The sequence below is a fragment of the Bombyx mori genome, chromosome 12 (genome assembly GCF_030269925.1).
Source record: "Bombyx mori chromosome 12, ASM3026992v2".
NCBI lineage: Eukaryota > Metazoa > Arthropoda > Insecta > Lepidoptera > Bombycidae > Bombyx > Bombyx mori.
This window is the reverse complement of record NC_085118.1, coordinates 17,649,336-17,672,850: the sequence shown is the minus strand read 5'-3', so window position 1 is coordinate 17,672,850 and position 23,515 is coordinate 17,649,336. Positions and strand designations below refer to the sequence as shown.

General features: G+C 41.4%; 1 protein-coding gene and 1 long non-coding RNA gene across 3 annotated transcripts; one reads left to right on the top strand and one right to left on the bottom strand.

The window, feature by feature from the left end:
* Nucleotides 1-7,641: 7,641 nt before the first annotated feature.
* Nucleotides 7,642-16,909, bottom strand: LOC119631101 (collagenase). Of its 2 annotated transcripts, none has more exons than XM_062671595.1 (6): nt 16,821-16,909; nt 9,136-9,396; nt 8,433-8,700; nt 8,255-8,344; nt 7,934-8,130; nt 7,642-7,800 (listed from the first exon to the last, which is right to left on the bottom strand). In XM_062671595.1, the coding sequence occupies exons 2-6, from the start codon at nt 9,328-9,330 to the stop codon at nt 7,696-7,698; spliced, it is 855 nt and encodes a 284-aa protein (XP_062527579.1). In that variant the 5' UTR covers nt 9,331-9,396; nt 16,821-16,909; the 3' UTR covers nt 7,642-7,695. The 2 variants fall into 2 exon arrangements, with proteins under 2 accessions (XP_062527579.1, XP_062527580.1); XM_062671596.1 differs by lacking the exon at nt 16,821-16,909 and adding an exon at nt 9,607-9,940.
* On the top strand, nt 16,020-18,432 carry LOC101740213 (uncharacterized). Its single transcript, XR_210106.3, has 3 exons — nt 16,020-16,034; nt 16,828-17,375; nt 17,623-18,432. It is a non-coding gene; the product is annotated as an uncharacterized LOC101740213 (long non-coding RNA).
* Nucleotides 18,433-23,515: the final 5,083 nt, after the last annotated feature.

Below are 23,515 nucleotides of genomic sequence, written 5' to 3'. Positions count from 1 at the left end.
GAATACAAAAAATACCAATAAAAGAATACTTTCTGCTTCACCCGAAACCCCCTGTTTTCATTCCCTCCCTCAAGATGAGAAAAAGATTCAAGCAAGCAAGAAGAACAAAACACAAGCTCCGATACAAAGATCATCTAGTCTATCGGAGGGTATCTTGAAACAGGGCATGCTCAACTTCCTCACTACAAACAATTCTAACAACGCACTGATTAAGCAGAACAACCAAAACAAGAATATATAGACACTACCACCCCCCTTCCACAAGAAAACAAGCAAAATACACAAGAAAAACATCTTCCAATACGGTTGGTCCCCGTGGAAGATTATGACCAAAACCCTCCAAGGAATCAAAAAAACCTTCAAAAGAAATTCTACATATTGACCTACAATGTCAGATCACCCGTCACATGAACATTTAATAGAAGTAAACGAAGCATTGAAAGAATTTAAATATGACATCATAGGACTATCGGAAACAAGACGTAAGATTGCGTAATCCAGAGAAGATTGGCTATCCTTGGAGGAGGCCTTTACCCGAGGAGGGGTTCTTGCAAGTGGGAAATAATGCCTAATATTATTCAACAGATACATTATTTATTAGATAAGCATTGCATTAATTTTTTGTTTTTATGTCACTTGTAAGAAATAAAAGGCTTATTTATTTATTTATTTATTTATTTATTTATTTATTTATTCGACGATATATGGCGTTGCTCTTACCGGTGTAGTATTATCATGTATATTTTATATATTTTTAAATAGTATTACTATCTGATTGGATTCTTCTTTTTCGGGCTTAGTACTTATGTTTCGTGTTCTTTTTTTGGACGTTGTTGAGTTGTTACTCTAATCAATATGTTTACGCATCAACTCCTCTTTCGTAAAGTCGGGGAAGACGCAGACAGCGCGGCGAGGGAGGGGCGGCAAACCGGCGGGACGGTGATAGCTCCGCGACGCCGCGACACGTACGTCTACGGGCACGAAACTTGCGATGGCCGAGCGACGGCGGCAGCGGCGCGACGGCGATGTATACAAAAGCATTGCACAGTATGGGGACGGGCACGAAACGGGCGATGGCGGAGCGGGGCGATCGAGCGATGTACGGGCGATGATGGGGCGACGGCGACGCGGAAGCGACGAGAACAAACTAGTTTGGTTTCGTCGCTTGCGCGGGTACACAGTGTTGTGTTCAATTATTATTTTAGTAATGGAAATTGATGATGAGGAATTTATAATTTAACAAAGAATTTAAAATTTCATTGAATGACACCTTAGCACGTAATAAAGCGTAGAAAATTCTCCCCAATTGCGTCTTCGTTGATTTTTTGGATGAACACCATCTTTAACTAATAATAATTCCCTCATCAGGGGACTAGGCTCCAATAGTTGTTTTCGACGTAAGCTCATGATTCGCACAATACTGTATGAGCGCGACTGCTCGCCAGCTTGTTTCGTGCCCGCGCGAGATATCGCTGCCTGCCCGCCGCGTCGCGTCGCATCGCTCAGCCATCGCAAGTTTCGTGCCCGTAGACTACGACACACAACCACCTTCACTTCCAGCTACAAGACGCGCTATATTATTATGTACCTACAATATTACTTTCACATTAAAAACCTTAAAATAATTTAATAGTATTTCATAATTTAACGGCAGACTTCACAAACCACCTAAGAAATCACAAAGGAGATACAATCTGAAAATTCACAATCAAGAACAGTGTGTATAAATATAAAGTTAGGCATTTATTTTCTTGTTTTTATGTATTGCTTAATGTTATGTGTAAAAATCTGAAAGTACTTACAATTTAGTCGTTTGTGATAAGAACATATTTGTTTAGGGTTTATAGGGCTTGTAAATACATACAAGACATATAGTATGTTTAAGATAATTTGATTCCAAGTTCTTGATTTTTTATAAACCTTACAATTTACTTTAAATATTAAATTTAAATTATTTCCTAATATTTATGTTTAAAAAATATATAATGTAATTTGTTATTAATATATATTTGTTAGCTTAGGTCAGTGATAATATAAGTTAGGTTATTTTTCTTAACTTGCTTTATTAGTTAGGTTACTTTTTTAATTGTTCTAAAAATCAGGAAGTACTGACAGTTAGAAAAATGTACTTTTTCCAAAGAAAAAGTACATTTTTTTTAGCTCAGGTTAGTATCTATGACACATTTCGTTTATTTTATATAGTTCAAAGATCAGGTTGACACGTCTTATAGTTATTAAACTATAATAAAGTTAAACTGTGTAATAATCTGTAAGTATTTATAATTTAGTTTTATGATAAGTACATGTTAGCCAAACAACGTTGTGTTACTAGGTACTACTTATTGTAAGAATGCCTCGAAAAAGATCCAACCTCTCCCAGTGCAGCAGGATCGTCAGGATATAGAACTAAAAACCGGAATTAAAATAGAAGCCAAACTTATTGGTCAAACATGATTTTATAGAACACTGTGATAAAATAATAAGAAAAGTAAATGTTTGAAATAAATAAATCGTATATAAAAGTGTATTTTGGAAATATGCAGATATATAATATACAATGTTAAATACATACACAAACTATAAAATCACTACAGTGCCAATGTAAACTCCTCGAAGCGGGCATTCAATTTCTATTTCCTTATTTATACTTGTCTTTCTTTTGTAATTTAAATTTACACTTATTATTTTACATTCTGTTTCTTTCATTGCAATTTTTCTTTAGCTTTTCATTGCATTGCCTAATTCTTTTTATTTATCTTATTACATTACATTTTCCAAAATTTGCCTTTTTATTACCTCATATAGGCTGTGAAATATCAAAACCCAGTATCTGCATAAAACTAAATTTTACAGGAGAGCCGAAAAACAATTTCATATCTTTGACAGCGTGCCGTTTCAATAATATTAGTCGTACCTTCTTGAGAGTGATTGCAAAATTTGAGGTACATAACAGGCTTTATAAAAAAGTAGATTTCATGCGTCTGTCACAAAAGATGTACGTAGAGGAGCAGTTACTAATAAAAAGATTGTTCTCTTAGATCAAACTTTTTGAGTGTGACAATTTCAAAACCTAGTAAGATCACTTACTTTGTTTTCATCTAGTTCTAAAATACGATGAGTGGGGATAAACGCAAATTAATAGACTTAGTAAGATCACTTGCTTTGTTTTCATTTAGGTCTGAATTTACTGAGTAGGAACTAAATGCAATTTTATAGACATAGTAAGAAAAAACAGAATAAAACAACATAAATATGGGCAGAAATAAGCAGTTTTAATGAAAAAGAAAAAAAACACATAATCGGAAACCAAACACTATTTGTTCACAGTAAAAAATCAAAAAATAATCACTCAAAATATTTGAAAACAGTTAAATAAAAATAAATTATTCGGTTATTAATAATTGTCCACTAGAAACTAAATTAACTGGATTATTATTAATCGGTACACTTTGCCAAAACTTCTGTTCATTGGCATAAGCTAAATCAAGTTGTTACTATGCTTTCCTTTTTACTTTCATTAATGCCTCTTGGAATATTTTTTAAGGTTGGCATGATCAAGGGATTGTGTTTTTTAATAAGAAAATCCAACTCGGAATACGGAGATTCAAAATCATTCCTATAATCCTAATTCCTCAATCGAAGTCGTCGTGGCCTAAAGGATAAGACGTCCGGTGCATTCGTGTGTAGCGATGCAACAGTGTTCGAATCCCGCAGGCGGGTACCAATTTTTCTAATGAAATATGTACTCAACAAATGTTCACGATTGACTTCCACGGTGAAGCAATAACATCGTGTAATAAAAATCAAACCCGCAAAATTATAATTTGCGTAATAACTGGTGGTAGGACCTCTTGGGAGTCCACAAGGGTAGGTACTACCACCCCGCCTATTTCCGCCGTGAAGCAGTAATGCGTTTCGGTTCGAAGGGTGGGGTAGCCGTTGTCACTATACTGGGACCTTAGAACTTATATCTCAAGGTGGGTGGCGCATTTACGTTATAGATGTCTATGGGCTCCAGTAACCACTTAACACCAGGTGGGCTGTGAGCTCGTCCACCCATCTAAGCAATAAAAAAAAAATAAAAAAAAATATAAAACATATTACGGCACCCATTTACAAATATTACTTCAACCAAAGAACTAAGCAACAAATTATTAATGGGAACAAGGTCATCATTGCGTCGCGGTATGCGTTTCTTTTTTACCCACTCATACGATTTTTGGAATTCGATAACTTCAATATGCGATCTGCAACCCAAAATTACATTCTTATAGTCTTCAAAATCGTACACAGCATCTTTTGTTTTTAATCTGCCTCTCCATATTGCCATGAACTCCATCAGCTGACATACGTGTGTGATCTTTAGTTAGGTAGGTATTACAAAGTCAAACTTTCTAAATTGAAAAACTCAGAGATTATTATAGTAACAAGTGATGTAAAGAGGATACAATTTTTATTTTGAGCTGTGCAATTATCACATCACAATATCAAATGATTCAAATCTCTTTCTTTTTCGATCATTGCTGCAATTGCATTAACAATGTCATGAGCATCTCGTCCAGAATAGGCTTCATGCCATAGAATACAAATATTATTAACATTAGTTTTCTTTCTGATTGGTGCAAATGTCAAGTTGAAAGTTATCATTCTACTCAAGAAAAACGATTCTTTGACTTTAGGCATGTCGGGTAACAACATAACTTTTTGTAAATCCATCGAATAGTATCTCACAGAGGAAGTATTTTCTAAGGAGGCATCTTCTTGATACTTTTGTATTGCTTTACTTGCTTTAGCTTTGTGATCCCCGTATGCAGTTTTAACATCCTCTGGAATATTTGCACCTTCATTTACTTTATGTGTCCTAGTAGGTTGCAATTTTGGAAAACAAAAAACCTTGACAATAATAAAACACACTGAAGCGTACTTACATTTCACCATGTTGTTCTTTTAAAGCATTCAAGATCAATTTCGACCTATAAAACTGATTTTTACTCATTTTATAGACAAAAACACGAACGACGTGCAACGATTTTCTCACTTACTAAAGTTTCACGGGAGTTTTGACGTTTATTTCAACAATTTCATTGACTTAGTATCTGCATGAACCATTTTAAATCCAAGTAACTAAAGGGTGATTTTTTAATAGCTATAGGAAATGATTTTAAAAAAACACATAAAATTCAGAAAAAATCATGAAATCTTTATTTGAATCGATAGTACGGTCCGTATAATTTAATGTTTGAATATTATTTCATGAAAATGTTGACCACGGCTGCGCCTCAAACGGTCCATCCGCTTGACCAATTTTGGCATACTCTTTCCAACATTTCGGCTGGTATCTCACGAATAAATGCTTCAATGTTGTCTTCCCATGCGTTGATCGAAGCGAGCTTGTCAGCATAGACATGAACCTTAACATAGCCCCACAAAAAATAGTTAAATTAAACTGTTAAATCGCACGATCTAGGCGACCAATTAACCGGTCCCAAACGTGAAATAAAAAAGTGGATCTTCCGTCAACTTTTCAAGAGCCCATTCACCAAAAATTCTGCGTTGTGGTATGTCTTTCGGCTGCAATTCTTGCACCAGCTGTATTTTGAAAGGCTTCACATCTAAATCCTTTCACAAAATTTTCCACGTTGTTGAGTAACAGAGGCCCAATTGCTGCGAACGTCGCCGAATCGATAATTGATGGTCATCGCTAACACTGGCCGATACAGCTGCGGTATTTTCTTCAGTTTGCACTGTACGTAAGCGTGATGGTAGTTTAATGTCCAACAATGTAAATTTAATGCGAAATTTAGTCACAATAGCCCGAATAGCCGCTTCAGGGGGTCGATTAAACTGACCATAAAATGGAAGAATCACGCGAGATGAACTTTCTTAACAGAGCTCGCATTTGGTAATAACATTTAATGAATTGTAAGCGTTGTTCGTTTGTAAGACGATTCATGGTTAAATTATATACCAAACTGAAGATGTTTGACAATAACACAAAACACGAAACATGCGTGAGCTTTCAAAATCAGTGTTGCCAAAAAGAAAATAGCTAAAAAATCACCCTTTACAAGCACTTATTAGGTTTTTAAAATGGTTGATGTTATATACTATGTTCTAATCTTGTAATTTTTGCATTTTGAAAACCTTTACTGTAGATACTAGGTTTCCGACTTTGTGTAACTTCGTTTTTTACAAATTTTTGGGGGTTTTTGTCTACAAGATGGTCTTCTACAATGGTCTACAAGGGGTCGAAAAATGCAAAAACACACTTTTTTTAAATTTGTCAGATACTAGGTTTTGAAATTGGACAGCCGATATGATTATCATAATATCTTTATCTATTCCAATGTTAACATTAGAATAGATAAAGATATTATGATAATCACCGCTTAAGTATTGTAAGTAAAATGGAAATATTGAAGATATGAGGTAATAAAAAGGCAAATTTTGGAAAATGTAATGTAATAAGATATATAAAAAGAATTAGGCAATGCAATGAAAAGCTAAAGAAAAATTGCAATGAAAGAAACAGAATGTAAAATAATAAGTGTAAATTTAAAATACAATAGAAAGACAAGTATAAACAAGGAAATAGAAATTGAATTATAAAAGAGGAAATTTCCGATAAAAAAGTCCCAGCTCTCGGAATTCTCTTTCTTTGGTTATTTATGACGTTTTTTAATAAAATTCACATTACTACACGAGTTGAAAAGAAATACCGTCACCCTCGGACAGTAATTCCGAAAATGGCGAATCGATATTAATTAAACCAGCACTGCCGTACTAAAGGGGAAAATCAAAGGGAATTTTCTCTCACATTAGGCGAAGGAATCTTACACTCCGATCTCTCGCACGCTCTTGCCAATCAATAGCTCAGGTCACGACGACTTGGGCTTCGAATCCATCTCAAGACACCTGAAGTCAACGTCGGAACGGTACCCCCTACTTCATTATGGAGTTTCGTCATGAAAATCGCCTAATCGTGGTCACCGCTGACTACTCCTCTACCCCGGCTCACGCAGGAGCTAGTCACCGTCGATACCCTAAACACGTCCTTACGGATCCATCCGATCATTAGACGCCTGCACCTTTAGCATTAAGAACAGGCATAAGAGCCCCGATGCCCGCACTCGTCAAACTCGCCATAAAGTTCGAGGTGCGCCCTAACCCATACATCAATCAGCCCGCTGAGCTTCTCGCCGCGTCTCCTTAGCAGTAGTAGATGCATGAAGCAGCTGCCCTTGAGCTGTTAAGTCTCACCCTCGCTTGTACAAAGGACATTCGAGGTGCTCGCTTCGGTAAAGTTACTCGACTGACAGGACCGAGACGGTACCTAGGCGATCGAAGATCTTCAGTTTACTCAATAGGACTAGTAAACCTGCCTGCTTACATGCTACTTTCATAATATACTGCTTAACATTAAGCTATCGAGTAGCAAAAAAAAGAAATACCTACACTCTGAGCAGTTGGAGCACAGTGGCGTGAATCAACACTGTTTTATTTTTTAATGTTTATTGAGTGCTTATCCCAGTTGCGACGACACGGAACCCTGTCCATCGACAGCCACGACTGCTATGCCAAGACTAGGATTTGTATCCAAGTTTCCTACAGTGGATGAGATTGAGAAATACGAAAAAAAAGTTTTTTTTTTGTTAATGAAATTATTTTATTATTGAATCATTGGTCATTCGTCAGTTAAATTCTAGCCCGGATCCAGGAGTTGAAGGATGTGACTCTGGCGAAGCCGGCAGGGTGGCCTCTCTGGCAACCTTGAGCTGATCCGAACGATGTGATACCGATCTGGAAAGTACAAGAAACAAATGGGAAATGTAGTGAGTCATAAAAGGTAGCATTTAGCCTAATAAATAAGCAAACAGAGAATCTATAGGCAACCAGTTAAAGCAGTAAAATTAAACAAAAATACTGTACTGACCAGTTGACGGCTTCCGCCGCTGCCGATGGTGAGAGGGCCGCCGGAGTCTCCGCTGCAGGTGCTGCGACCGTTAGAGCCGTCAACACAGAGGGTGGAGGCAATGATCACATTGTTTCCAAACGTGCGGGCGCAGACGGCGTTGGTAATGACCTGGAGGCTCACTTGGCGTTTTTGTTGGTTGTTGGCTCCCGAAGCAGCTGGAATGGTCAATGAATTTTATCAGCACTCTCTCATGGCGCCTTCTAGTCGCGGAGTCAACGCAGAATACAAAATGAGAGCATTAACTATTTGTTTTTTTTTTCAGTAATGATAAATACTAACCATCGGAGGTCCTTCCGAAGCCGGCAGCCCAGGCCCAAGTACCAGCAAAGTTGTTGCTTCCACTGGCTAGGTTGATGCGCTGGATGTTGTCTGTAATGAGGTGAAGTAGACAGAATCACATTAGAGGTGTAGGAACTCTAAAATGATTGATTATAATTAAACAAATAATGGTACTGACTGGTGAAGCCAACATGGTTGTGGTTGATGATGGCGACGTCGTTGTGGAGGGTGTCCATGTTGTAGCTGCCGTGCATCTGGACATTGGAGGTGGTGACCCTGGTGCCTCCGGAGAAGATGTTAGCTGTGCCAAGAGCGAGGGTGAACTGACGAGCCTGGGCTCTCCTGGTCCTCCAGCAATGAGCGGCGGTCACGGAGCGGGTGTTGGTCAGTAAGGAAGCTCCGCAGATGGAAGTTCTGCCATTCGTCAGTGCGATCACAAGTCCAGCCTACGATATGAGAAAAATAAGAAAAATCTGTTAGAGAAGTGCGCTAACAGCCGGAGAGTCCCAGCAGGAGGGTACACGTCACCGACTCTCCTCTGGACTAACACAGTTATGGATCCGGCGATAGACACGTGGACACAGCGCACTGAGTATCTCGCCAGATCTTCTCAGTGGGACGCGATTCCGATCCGGTGATAGACTCTATGAAGCACTGCTCTTGCTGTTACTGTTGTCAGTGAATTCTATCAGCTTAAGTCTGTGAGCTCACCCACCCGTCCGCGGGAAGTTGGAACAGCCCCTTAGGCTACCGGTGATTAGGTAGAAAAATAGTAATAATAACAATTAAATGACTAATATGCTATAATATTTCGATCAAAATTTTAATGAAAGTTTGAAATCGGTAGGATTAGGGTGTATTGGATAGCAGTAGGTACTTACAAGATGGGGGTGAGCACCAGCGTTTGCGGCAGAACCACCCACAATCCTGGTACCGTCGAAGTCAGCGGCTTCCTCGGCGCGTCTAAGACTCTCGGCCCGGGGGATACCGATCTTGATGTGGTAGTCGAGTTCGATGGGCTCTTCTGCCACGACCACGGCCGCCAACGCCATCAATACTGCTGCGAAGACCTTCATGACTACTACCAGTTACAGGTTCCCTCGAGTAGAATGCTGTCAGTCATTGCTTCAGTGTCTTTTATACTTGAAACAATAGTATCTTATCTGATCTAAAGTATCATTTTAAACATGGAATTAATGAATTTGACAGGTAAATGATGATAAAATTAACTTGCGAAAATAATCCCACTGCTCATAAAATCATCATAGATAGTAAATTGACGAGACCTTGTTTGTGTGTCAACAATATACCAACGGGCGGGCCCCGCGTGTCGGGTGAATTACGGCTCTTACCGAATGTTTCAAGATTTATTCATGATCCAGTTGTTAAAGTATGTTTATTGGGACACTAAGTTTATGTCTCTGTAAGTAGAGGGTCGGGCACCGTCGACCGGCCCATGGGTGCCTCTCGGTAGTCGCTCGGCAGTCGCTCAACAGTCGCTATGCGGTCGCGTGGCAGTCGCTCAACAGTCGCTATGCGGTCGCTTGGCAGTCGCTCGGCGTGGCAGCCTTCGGTGGAGGGCGACTGCACTGTTCTTAATTTAGTCCACTAAATGCTATGCTTTATAAGTGGCAACTTAAAGCAGATTGTATCTCCTAGCACCCTAACACATTTAAACTTATATGTGATTTATTATTAGTCTACCAAAAGTGTGGGCTGTGTCCTTTACGCATATTGCTCCATAGATTCGAAGGCGCTTCTCGACCCAAAAACTATTTAATTATTATTAATATAATGTTTATATATAAATGGTAATATCACTTATATTATTTAAAATGATTATAAATTTAATTAATTTAATAATTAATATTCATTTTAATATTAATTTATAAAAAAATGAAAGTAATTCAATTAAAATAATTAATAATGAAGTTATTTATTAATTGAATTATTTCATACTTATATTGTTATATCGGTGTAGTAATGCTGTTTCCTTAACTAAGAGTAGTTAAAGTTGACTGTTTCCGTAATGTTAAAATGATTAAGTGTTACAAGTTCAACGCATGTAAACAATTATTTAGGACGGTATTCAAAGCCTTCTTGAACAAACAACCCCCACTGTTCTACTGCGAGTATAAACACGCGTGGCCATGGTCGCGCCACACAACCCCACCAAAATCACAGCGGTGCTCTTCAAAAGGGGTCGCCTTCCGGATACCACTTCGAGCAGCCCACTCCGTAAAAGGCGCGTCAACACCTCCGCCTTTCGCCCCATCACTCTATCGGCCAGCCCATACCAAAGGCCAAATATCTAGGCGTCACCCTCGACAGAGGGATAACGTTCCGTACCCATAAAAACGATACACGATACAGGATGCCTCTATCCGATGATTTGCCAGCGAAGTGAATTGTTCCTTCGTAATAAGGTGACACTCTACAGAACTTGCATACGCCCCATCATGACCTATGCAAGTGTAGTGTTCGCTCACGCGGCCAACACTAATTTGAAGCCCCTTCAAGTTATTCAATCTTGTGTCTGCAGGATAGCCGTCGGGGCATCGTGGTTCGTAATCGTGTACGTGGATCTTTTTTTTATGATTGAAGGATTACTGGTGGCCCGGAGGCCTTTCCAGTTTTACCAGGACAGGTGGACGAGCAAAGGCTCAGCCACGAGGGGTAGGATTTGCTAACAGCTACCCGAGCGCCTCCGAAGGAGACCTAACAGCTGCTGTAGCTGCTTCGCGAATGAATCTACTACCGGATCGGAATCGCGACCCGCTGAGAAGATCCGGCGAGAAAATGGGTTAGGTTGCACGGTGAACTCTTTGTCGAGTTCGACGAGTACGGTTACCGAGGTCCCTAAGCCTGCTCCTAGTGTTAGAGCTGAAGGCGTCTAATGCAAAGGTTATTGGATCTGATGGATCCGTAAGGACGTGTCTAGGGCGTCGACGGTGACTGGCTCCTGCGTGATCAAGATTCGGGGAGTAGTCAGCGGCGGCAACGATAAGGCGATTATCATGACGCATAGCCTTATCGAAGTACCGTTCCGATGCCGACTTCATGTATTTCTGGATAGATTCGAGGCCCAGGTCGTCGTGTAGGTCAACGTTCCTCACGAACCAAGGAGCTCCAACGGCTAACCTGCAAAAGCGGGATTGTAGAGATTGGAGGGTGTCTATGTGTGTGCGGGCTGCGTGAGCGAACACCACACTCGCGTAAGTCATGACGGGCCTTATGCAAGTTTTGTAAAGTGTCACCTTGTTCCGAAGGGACATTTTACTCCGCTTACAGATCATGGGGTAGAGTCTACCGAGAATAAACGCGGCACGGTCACGGACTGATTTTATATGCGGGCGGAATGTCATCGATGCATCCAGGGTAACGCCCAGGTACTTGACCTTCCTGGCCCAGGGTATGGGTTGTCTAAAGAGAGTCATCGGGGGTGTGAGACTCCTCCTCCTAATCCGGGAGGAAATCCGTGTGGAGCTTCCCCTCTGAAATAGCACCGCAGTACTTTTCGCTGGGTTGATGTCTATGCGCCATTTTCGGAACCAATGTCCTAGGGCTAGGGCTGCGCTCTGAAGCTTCTTCGCGATTAGGGACTTGCTAAATAGGAGGAGTGAGAGGACAGAGCTTTGCGGGACTCCATATGTGAGAGGTCGCGGGGAAGAGCGGGTTCCCTCGACTCGATATCGAAAAGAGCGGTTCGACAAGAAGTCCCGTATGATGAGCACGAGACTATCCGGCACGCCCATGTTGAATAGTTTGAAAATCAAACCGTTGTGTTACTCCCGTGTATAACGGTTTTGGTCGATTAAGCCCCACAAGAATGTGAGGCGGGAACGTGGATCTCCAGGAGATATGGACCTAGAGTCCATTAGTAAGGATATTCAGTCGGCATCAGTGTGCTATTTCGGGAAAAGGGCGCGACACGAAAACCCTCATGTCGTGTAAGCCGGTAACTACACTCCCGATCCTGCTCTGAACACGACATTTCGGTTCCTCCCGATTCGACAAAGATTTGTATTTGATTAAAACAATTTATTATTAAATTAGCACGTAGGATGACAAGTACAGGAAAACTGATAGCAGCGCCTGGGTTTTCCAAACTGTTATCGGTGGCCGGTGGATTATGATCGTTAGTGTTACGCGCGCAGATTGTATCTGACGGCTTAATAATATTTATTATTCTGTAATCGCTGCCTGTCGCTCGGAATTGCATTCTTAAACGCGCCACTGCCATTAATACGTTTATTGGTACCTAGTTGGTATCCTGCACTGTTTTTTACCCTGCTCATCAATTAAGTCACCTGCTTTTTAGTTCTTTAGCCATATCTTCATTAATTGTTAGATACTTTGCTGTACGAGCAGTGACTCGAAGAAAGTGAAATGAACTTGATTTATCTGAAATTGATTATAGAATGAAACGAGATGAAATGTTGATGTTCATTGCGACGAAATAATGTTCGAGTAAAGTGAGGGGCGCTTACTGAGACTTCAATGCACTTTTAATAACCGATAAGACGTCCCGACCGATGCCCCAGGTCGGTGCCTGAGCTCCACGTGGCGGTGGTCGTCCGAGATCACTATACTCCGTGAGGAGTGAATGAGGGCGCGCCGCCGGAGCGCTCGCCACCGTCGTCACCGCCTACGCGAAGCTTCTTTCGCGGAGGAAGATACAAGATGGTTCGCAGGAAGTTGGAAACGTGGGCAACCTCGGCGCCCTAGCGACTCTAGCCTCGGCAGCTGCGGGACATTGTGTCAGCGCTGTTTCCGCGGGGAGAGGGTGATTTCGAGCCCCCCCAGATGGATGGAACGTGGAACTAGCCGCCTTCTCTATCCCCTATCTCCGGGGCGGAGGTCGTGCCACTGTGTCCAGGATACGAAGACAGGCAGACTGGCCCTGTTAAGGAAGGACGGGCGTCCCGCGGCCTCAGCCGCGGGGTACCACCCCATCGGTTTGCTGGACGAAGCCGGCAAAATACTCGAGCGTATCGCAGTGGCCCGCATTGTACCAGTACATGGCCGAGACGGGTCCCGATCTCTCGGCGGGGCAGCACGGCTTTCGGAAGGGCCGTGAAACCCGTCACGAGGTCGTATTATTCGCTGACGATACATCCTTATTGTTTAAAACTAAACAACAATTGGAAGATTATGACGATGTGAATGATGCTATCTCGCGCGGGGTACATTGGTTTAGTGTTAATAATCTGTTATTAAATAACAAAAAAACAAAATGTATAAAATTTACCACACCTAATGTTAGACAAGTAGACACTAATATTACTGTAAGTGGAGAGACACTGGAGCTTGTGGATTCGACAGTTTTTCTTGGTATAACAGTTGATTCCAAGCTGCAGTGGGGTCCTCACATATGCAAGTTAGCGAGTAGACTTAGTTCTGCAGCGTTTGCGGTAAAAAAAAAAACGAACGTATACTAATGAAGATACGGCACGTCTAGTTTATTTCAGTTATTTTCATAGTGTTATGTCCTATGGCATTTTGCTATGGGGCAATGCTGCCGATGTCGAAACGATTTTCATCCTGCAGAAGAGGGCTATTCGTGCTATTTATAATATGCACCCGAGGGAATCCTTGAGGGACAAGTTTAAGGAAATCAAAATTCTAACTTTAGCGTCCCAATACATTTTTGAAAATTTATTGTAAGTGCATAAAAACATTGAAGAATTCCCCAGAGTCTGCGATTTGGACAATGTGAACACTAGGAACAAACATAGGCTGGCGTTACCAGCGGCTCGAATTAAGAAAATAAGCAACTCTTTTAGGGGGCTGGGTGTACAACTTTTCAACAAGATCTATGGGCTCCAGTAACCACTTAACACCAGGTGGGCTGTGAGCTCGTCCACCCATCTAAGCAACAACAAAAAAAAGCTTTTTATACTTTAAATTGTTTTATATTTATGTATTAAACTAACACACTGTAAAAGTAATAAATGTTATTTGCAATAGATTTTTTTTTATTTTTAATTGTAACAGTATTTATGGCCAGACTAAGTATATATGTAATCTAAATCTCGGAAACGGCTCCAACGATTTTCATAAAATTTAGTATACAGGGGATTTCGGGGGCGATAAATCGATCTAGCTACGATTTATTTTCAGAAAATGTTGTTTTGTTCGTGTTTTCAATAATCAACTCTTCCCGACATCTATTGGCGAATAATAATACTATTTTTCTTAACTGAGGTCAACTAACCGCCTTAAAGACGCAACAAGACGAATAAAAAAACCATCATCATCATCATTTAGTATCATCATCTAGTATCATCATCATCATCTAGTAATTATATTAACCATGAAGCAGTCTTTTTAAATAGCCTCTCACCTACAGAACCCAATCCCGTCAAATTTAACCGTCCAACAAGTTTCCAGCGGCCATGACAAGAGGGTTCTCATGTCGTGCCACCTTTTCAAAGTGACGCAATGATGCCGATTGTAGATACTTACTGACCGAGTCAAATTCCAGGTCATCATGGAGATCCACGTTCCTCAGAAACCATGGTTTTTTTATTTATTTGTTATTGCTTAGATGGGGGACGAACGTGAGCTGTGAAGAGGGCTGTGAAGCCCACCTGATGTTAAGTGGTTACTGGAGCCCATAGACATCTACAACGTAAATGCGCCACGCACCTTGAGATATATTATTAGTTCTAAGGTCTCAGTATAGTTACAACGGCTTGTAGTGGAGGCAAAATAAAAGAGAACTGTTCAAGTCGACAATTCGTGTAATAATGTCGTAATTTAGTGTGTGCACTTACAAATAGAAGGTTAGGCGAGCAGGACACTACACCTCCACACTTTTTAAAAAAAAAAAGTCATCATTGCATGATTATTAATTATTGTTTTTACTTAAACTAAATTACACAAAATATTATTAAACCTCATACTTTACTTACAAAAATCCAATAAAACAATATTTTAACCATTGGCTCCTTCGTATGTCTATTGGAATGCTTTTGAATCTGACAACTTTTACATTTCTTTACGTATTCTGATACTTCATTGGTCATTCCTGGCCAATAATAATACTTCCTAATATTATTTAACATTCTGTTTGCCCCCGCGTGGCCACTCGCGGGTAACAGGTGGAAGTCATTTAGGATCACAGTCTTTGTGTCTTTATCAGTAATTCTTGTCACATTTTTAATGACAATTAACTTGGGAAAACCTTTCAAATGGCTCATTTCCTTTACAAAATTGTTTACAAATCGTTCACAGCGCTTGCTTTTAATTATTACGAGCTCGTTTATTTTGATTTGCTTGCAAAAACGTTGTAATTCTCTCGTTAACAGACTTACGGTAGACAACGATTGAGAAGTTATAAAAATTGCTGATTTTTCAGGCACGAATTTGCAGTTACCACTATCACTGGTAAAATGTTTGAATTTTTCTATTTGTTTTAATGTATTTTTATTACAAAATAGAATCAATTCAACGCCGTCAATTGGTCGTTTGAGGATTTCCACTACTTTAGGGTGATCAGGCCTTGGAGTAGAGGATACCTCCGTAGTCATGTTATTGTTGTCAATACGTAACTACGATATACATACGACACACAATACGTACAGGATACTACATGCTGTTGAATTTCCTTTAAACTGTTGGATGTTATAGGTATCCGGCTCAATGCATCTGCAGCTGCGTTGTGCCGTCCTGGGACATAGCTGATCTCAAAATCGTACTCCTCGAGATATAATCTAAACTTAGTTAAACGGCTTGAAGGATCGGTCATATTAAATAAGTAAATCAATGGCTTATGGTGAGTTTCTATATAAAACTTTTTCCCATATAAATAAGGTCTAAATTGTCGAACTGTCAATAATAGCAAGTAGTTCTAACTCAATCACAGGGTACCGCGTCTCAGCTGGTTTCAAGTTTCAATTAATTTAGTGTGTGCAGTTACAAATATAAGGTTAGGCGAGCTACACACTACAGGCTGCCCCACCCTTCAAACCGAAACGCACTACTGCTTCACGGCAGAAATAGGCAGGGCGGTGGTACCCACCCGCGCGGACTCACAAGAGATCCTACCACCACATGGTGCTCCGACGGCTATCCTGCAAAATCGGGATTGAATAACCTGAAGGGGTTTCAAATGGGTGCGGGCTGCATGAGCGAACACTACGCTTGCATACGTCACGACGGGGCGTATATGGCTGGCCAAAGAGAGTGATGGGGCTGACGGAGGAGGTGTTAACGCACCTATTAGGGAGTGGGATGCTCGAAGTGTTATTCGGAAGGTGACCCCTTTTGAAGAGCACCGCTGTGCTTTTAGTGGGGTTGGTGTCAACTGAAATTTTACTTATTACGTTGTCTCTGTAAAGTGTGCCCGCTAAAGAATTGCATACTTGGAGTATTTCATTGTTCAAAATCTTATCTGTGGAGCGATGCGACAGCGCCGATGTTCAAATCCAACGGGCAGGTACCTTCCTACCAGGCATATTGCTAAACACTTACGTCCTTGGTACGTGTTCACGAATGACTCGCCCAGTGAATATTGTCATGAAACAATATCAAACTCGCAATAGTCCATTTATGTATGTACCTCACAGCTGACGGCAGAGCGGAGTAGGCAGCGTGTTGAGCCCGCTCGGGCGCTGGGCGCTGGGCGCTGGGCTGGGCACCACAACATGGAATTTAAGACATCGTTATCAAGTACGCACCTAATTACTTAAAGTAATTTGTCATTTAGTCGATACGTCGCGATATCTGGCGATAGGAATATTTTGATAAGCGGGGACAGCTCCGATAGCGATCGTGTGTGATCGATCACTGATGGAGAACCTATAAATAAACATCAGTGAGTAGCGCGCGCGGGCTGGCTCGCCGCTGCTCGACACGCACGCTCCTCGTCAAAATTCATCAACTTTATCAATGCGAGGATCTATTAAAGGACTACTGAGACACATTTTTCAGGAGGGTTAGAACAGATGATACGGAGTACCTGCAGCACATTCGGTCTTCGCGAAGACAGACTTCAGCTCAGCAGAGGTCCAGCGACAAGACCTCCGCGTCATTCGGAAGTACGCCTGCAAGACTCTTTGATGACGACGCTGGCGCGACAGTCAGCTCCGTATCCAAGACGACTGGTGGGACTCAGGTATACACACTTTATCTGGGGGAAGTGATGAGCACCATCCACATTAAGCAAGCACTCAAATGAATTGGGAAGGAATACTGTCTCATATTATTTTCTCTTTCTTTATTATATTATATCTACTTCATGATGACCACTGAACATCTGATTTAAATATCCGTGTATAAAACTCTCTCTTTCTGAATAAAAGCCATAAAATAATTATGTGTACAGCAGAGAGCGCTGTTGAAGAACATCTCATTCGTTGCAGATGTTGCCCTCCCAGTCTGGTGACCCAACACGCTGAACGCGGCTGGTGAGCGTGGCAGCACCGACGTCCGGGTGCTGCAGCATTACTCGCAGCAGAGGTCCACGCTCACAGGGAGGTAATGTGCACTCAGGCACTAGTGTGTCGGAGGGGTGGACTCGGCGCGTCTCTCCTGGTCGAGCCCGCCCTCCCACTGCACTCATACAGGGGCCCTCCTGTTGGGTAGTCATTACGCAAATTTTATTGCGATTACACAATGTTATTCTTTCCGAAAGAAGTCATTCTTGAACAAAAATTCAGTGCGAATTTCATTAGAATACCTGCGCGATTTGAAAACCGACACAGCCGCATCGCTCGCACGAGCTACGAGGACCGCAGCCGCCTCGTCACATCGTAATTTTATTTAGGGAGTGGCGAGTGAACAGAACGAAACAAAACGTCGATAGTCCAGCCGTGCAGCCGTGTGCGCAGACACACGCCCCCTCCCTGTACTAGCGATAGGATGCGCATTGCGTCATAACAATCTAAAAGTCCCACATGTCACTGTTGCACTGTGTGCATGCGGGGCGCAATGCGTGTACAGAAATGATTGTAGAACAGATAATGTGACGTGTGGTATCCCTGAGGCGAGTATTCGGTAGGCACACAGGCTCTGTTACAGGTTTGGGAGCGCCAGTCTGTCTGTCTGTCTGTCTATCTGTGTGAGTCGCTGGTTATTACTAGTAGAGGCCGCGACGATCGAACACATTAGCTGAAACAAGAATGTAACCGTTGTTGTTAGTTTGTGTTCTATTAAAGAAATTTTAGTTCTTATTTGCGTTTTTTTTTTGTTAAATTAGAAGCACCTTATTCACCCAAAACTAAAAAAGATATTTACAAACTGATCGTTTTTTTCCCTACGTATGCTGGGAGCCTTGCAATGCCAGCGTACCAGAGCCAGTAGGTGAGCTCACGGGGCTCTAACCTTGAGGACATTGCTAACACTGGCCCTAGCAAGAGCCGTGCTTCGCTGAATCTACCACCGGATCAGAATCGCGACCCACTGAGAAGATCCGGCAAGAAACTCAGTGGGCTGTGTCTATGGGATTTTGCCTACGAAACTACCGTTTGCCGACCTAACGGACATTGTTCTTTCTTGACTATAAAATTTTAATTCGAATTGGTATAATTATCCAATTAAAAAATACTTAGCCCTTTTCGCGGACTATACGGCTATCTACGTAGAGATTACTTAGCCGTGAGAGAAACCAAGTGGAGCAGATATTGTCAGTGCAAAATAGTTACTAATGAGAATTATCAAAATCGTTATCAGATAAAAGTAGTGGAATCAGTACCGATAATGCGTATAGGTATCACTTTTTTTGGTAAAATAATATTACTGTGTGGATTCCTAATTTTGTTTTATCGGCGGCTGATAAACGGACTTCGTACGCTATAGTGTGTGTCAGTCTCGGGTAAAGACCATAATGATTTATTTTTTTGAACGATACAAGTGTAACACAGACCTCCATTTTTTTTTTTTTTTATGATTGAAAGATTACTGGTGGCCCCAAGGCCTTGACAGAGGAGGTCTTCGTTACGTTTCTAATGCTAAGTCGCTGTCTCTTCTGTACGGACTCGTTAATACAATTCTGGAACGTTTTCAACTCAGACCAAAATTTAGCTTAGTAATAATGATAGAAAGAATCATAGATAAGACATAATAATAATAATAACCATAGAAACCGTCTACAACAACAAATGTGTCAAAACTTACATATTCGAGATTATATCTAAACTAGCGACGCGCTCTGGCTTCGCTTCGGGGTCTATAATTTATAATTGATTTTATTAAAATTTCTTTAGGATATTGTATAGCGAATTGTTTGTAGTACCTCTAAAGCGTGGCTCTCAAAATACTTTGTCAATACTGTGCCGTTCCCCTATTAACTTTTTTAAGCACACTCACTTCTCACTTCACAACTTTTAGAACATTTCAATTCAAATAACCTGCTTCATGATAAGCAACTCGGGTTTACCAGGGGACGTTCTACAACTGATGCAGGCGCTTATTTAATCAAAAATATATTTCAATCTCGGGAGGAGTCGCATGATTGTCTTGTAATTTTCTGTGACTTATCCAAAGCATTTGACTGTGTTGAACATGAAACATTGGTGAGGAAACTACATCACTACATCACTATGGTATTAGGGATGGTGCATTGGAACTTAATCACTACATCACTATGGTATTAGGGATGGTGCATTGGAACTTATTACTTCCTATTTATCAGGAAAGATACAAACAGTAGATGTAAAAGGTAATAGATCTTCAGGCACCCTGTTGAAAATGGGTGTACCTCAGGGTTCCATTTTGGGTCTTTTTTATTTCTAATATACCCAGTCTTACCATAAATACTGAGATAAAGGAAAAAAAAAATTCTATTGCAAATAACATTTATTACTTTTACAGTGTGTTAGTTTAATACATAAATATAAAACAATTTAAAGTATAAAAAGAATGAAAGAATTTACCGAATTTATAGAACCTACCCGTGCGGACTCACAAGAGATCCTACCTCCAATAATTACGCAAATTATAATTTTGCGAGTTTAATTAATTTTTATTACTGTTGTGTTAGCACGTATGGGGACAAGTGATACTCAAGACGGCCAGTGGCACACTAACATTTATTTCAAACATAACATATCCTCCCTTAACAATTCAAGACGTATAGGTACTAGAAACAATTCTACCTAGTCAGGTCATAAATTCTGTCACATGTTTAATGTAAAATAATTGAAACAAGTTTATTCATTATGTAACCATTCATATACCAAAATGAACTTAACAAAACATAGATTCTTATGACACTAAAGTATATTCAAAATGACCTCCGTGATTTTGAATACAGGCCTTCAATCTGCGCGGCCAGTCGTCTATCGCAGCACGAACGAGGTCCATGTCAATATCGGCGGCTGCCTTAATCAAGGATGTCTTGAGTGACTGCAAATTGGGATGAGGCTTTAAGCACGCCTTTTCCTCCAAGTGTTGCCATATCTTGTAATCTAACGGATTCAAATCTGGACTGGAGGAGTCCTAACAGACCGAGGGCGACCACTTCTCGACCTGTCATCTACACTAGAGTCTTCATTGTATCGTTTGATGGTACGATAAACGAATCTTTTGGTTATATTCAAAATTTTCAGTATGTTAAAAATTTGAATTGGCGCGTAACCGCAACGATGCAACGCAATAACTGCAACACGGTCTTCTTTAAGCGTCCACTCCATATTTAAAAATGAGTAAAATTCTAAAAGTATACATTTTTATTTTCATGAACAATTCGAAATTCGAATTCAATAAACTTTTTTGTGGCCAGCATTCTAAAAGAAAAGTTTTTACTGTGTGACAATACTTATGACCTGACTAGTTATATAACTAAACAATTACATCCTATAACAAATTTAGTAAAACTGTCTATAATTAACCTTAGGACGGTTACGCTCGGAACACTGGGCGCCCTAATATTTTGAGGCTCCAAGCTCGCCTCCTCTGCCTCGAAGAACAGATCCCCTTCTTCAGACTCTTCAGACTGTGCGGGTCGACACATTCCTCGCGTGACAGTCACGTGGCTCGGTTCCGGCAACTCCCGATTCGGCTGATAATCACATGCACTAGAGATCGCTGTACGGCGGCTCTCCTCACTCGCACTCTCTCCGTCGTGTGTGTGAAGTCCGATGCCGCTACTATCTTCACAAGGCGATGACATCGACTCCGGCGCCGGACTTGCAGCGGTTGGAGCAATCGAACTGCTCAAGTCAACGTCCCAGGGTTGAGTGGCACCAGGTTAGTTTTGCACGAAAAGAGCTGCTCGGAGTGCCTTCTCAACTGCATTGAAGATTTAAAGTATTTTACAATATATACGGTTTTACCAATTCTTATATGTATCGTGGGACATAACGGTAACAGCTGACCCACTATTAATCTCAAAGTTTATTCTAATACATTCTACGCAAATGCACTTTTTCGTTGCATTTCCTACAAGTGTAGCTCGTAAAATGACACTCCGCGGCTTTGTGATTCGAATAACCACACACGGAACACTTCACATTTGCACTTTGCACACACTAGTCGGTGAACGTTTGCCTATTTTGTACAGCTCTGTAACGACAGCCTCGGTAGCAGCGCTTGCAGCAGCAGACGAGCGGGCGCTGCGTAAGCTCTCGGGATGAGATGAGGCGGGAGCGAGGGCGACCTCCATGTCCGAATCAGAGTCGGAAGCCGCGGATGGTCGCGCGGGTGGAACCGTGGCCACGGCGGACGCCGCAGAAGCTTTACTCGCCAGTATAGGCGACGCGGGAGCGGCAGGTACGATGGAGGCCGCAAGAGGGCTCGTGGCGTGATCAATCTTGAAGGCCAGAAACTCGGAAGTGAGCTTTGGGTAGCGAAGCCGGAAGAATTCCGCAAATACAGCATCCATGATGGCTGATTGCCCAGGTGGGGCTGCCCCGGGTCTTAAACACACTCGTTTTGCGGCGAGGCCCCAATTTCTCGGAACTTAGTGATTCGATTGAACACAGGTGGCGATGCGGCGCTATTACTGCAAGAAAAAGAAATAACAACAAAAAAAGGAAATAACAAAAAGAAACAAAACCAAAAAAATCCTTATGGTATTCGTTTCTGCTATAGTAGTCTAGTCAACAACCCTTTTTCGATCTTGTTGACTAGACTATAGAGGGGAATTGAGTCACCAGTATAGATGTGGTTTGTATGGGTCTTCGGCGGTGTGTGTGTTATGGAGAAAAGGTACCGGAGTAGGCGCCGTCGGTGTTCGGATAATAAATTAAATACGACAACTTGCACCATATTAAATGTTTATTACAACTAACACTTAATCCACACGAAAATACAACACAGTCTATATTATTATAATAATGAAGAATAGAAGGCTACGAGCGCAGAAGAAATTCAATTTATAGGTAGTACACAAAAGACACAGAAGACACGACAATACAGTTACGATAAACACAAGGAAAGCGCGTTATCACTAGTGAGGCAAAAGCTTCGAAAACAATACAACAGTAACTATATAATATTATGCAAAAACGAGGCGCGTTCAGTCTCGATGTAGGTTTGGACTGGGGGCGTGGCTAGCCGCGGTCAGCTGCGCAGGAGTGCTTTGTCGATCTACCCGCGACATCCCGTCCGAGCGCGCGTGTCCACAGCGCGAACGAACGGACGACCAGCTGATTGACGCGGCACGATCAATTGTCGTGTGTGTATGTCTGTTTTATATATAATGTAGTAATAATATATTAGTAGATATGTTATAAGAGGGAGGAGTCGGTGATAAGTATTAGTGGGATGGGTTCTGCCAGTGAACCCATACCTAAAAAATGCTAATCTGCTTGCGTACGCCTGGGTGTGTGGAACCAGGCTATTAGGCGCGCACCGACAAGTGCTTCATATACGTCCTCGCCATCACATTTCATTGGTGATGGGCCCACATATCTACATCTTTGTGGGTCGTCCCCTCCGGAAATGCTATGTTCTAGTACGAGTTCCGCACACTTCATTTACCTCGGGAACATAGTAGCTAAATATGAAGTCCGAAAGCGAGGCTTCGGCGCTATAACCGAATAAGCTGGCTCGGGGAGTTAACCCTTAAAAAAAAACTAAATTACATGGAAGCAAGACTTAAAGACAAATTACCCCAGGAGGGTACCGGCGATGCCGGAGAATCCGTCCCTGAGCTTAGCTCAGGCTGCCCCGCGTATTCTGGGGGGGGCAAAGTAGTGCTGTCTGTGAAAAAACCAACAAAAACTTTGACCCAACAGTTATTTCACCCGGGTCTTTTTAATCGCCAACGATCCGCGTCACTGTGTGATGCCAGAGAACTAATTAAAAAACACA